Below are 427 nucleotides of genomic sequence, written 5' to 3' on the forward strand. Positions count from 1 at the left end.
AGGGACCGTGACGGTGTGGGCATGTGACAGGGAGGTGTCTGCAGGTAGAAAACAGTAATCGTCCGGCACCGTGGCCATGCCTGTCATGTCCTCTGCTCTTTTACAGACACTTAACAAGAACAATTTGATACCCGACGACAGGACCAACTTCTACCCGTTGCAGCAAACCAACGTGTACACGACAACCTACTATCCGAGTACACTGAATAAATACGACTACAGGCCTGAGGCCTCCCCTGGCAGGACCTTTACCAACAGCTGATGCTGGACAGACGCTACAGGACTGGATCACTTCCGATACGAGTTCTTTTTTTTTAAATTGGTTTTATGGACCAAATACTGGCCCAGCCTCTAGATGTAAATATTGTACAGTAGGGTCTTTTTTTTTTTTTTTTTCCTGCGGTTAATTGTATTTTTTGTAAAACCA

The 427-nt window shown here is 45.7% G+C and overlaps 1 protein-coding gene across 1 annotated transcript in view; it reads left to right on the forward strand.

The window, feature by feature from the left end:
* Positions 1-262, forward strand: part of SEMA5B (sema domain, seven thrombospondin repeats (type 1 and type 1-like), transmembrane domain (TM) and short cytoplasmic domain, (semaphorin) 5B) — a gene marked incomplete at its 5' end in the record, with an annotated part of 105,576 nt that extends 105,314 nt beyond the window's left edge. Inside the window, one exon of the mRNA XM_010145759.1 lies at positions 107-262. Within this exon, the coding sequence (XP_010144061.1) occupies positions 107-262 (156 nt within the window). The remainder of the gene's footprint in view (positions 1-106) is intronic.
* Positions 263-427: the final 165 nt, after the last annotated feature.

The sequence above is a fragment of the Buceros rhinoceros genome, unplaced genomic scaffold (genome assembly GCF_000710305.1).
Source record: "Buceros rhinoceros silvestris isolate BGI_N320 unplaced genomic scaffold, ASM71030v1 scaffold9041, whole genome shotgun sequence".
NCBI classification, from domain to species: Eukaryota; Metazoa; Chordata; class Aves; order Bucerotiformes; family Bucerotidae; genus Buceros; species Buceros rhinoceros.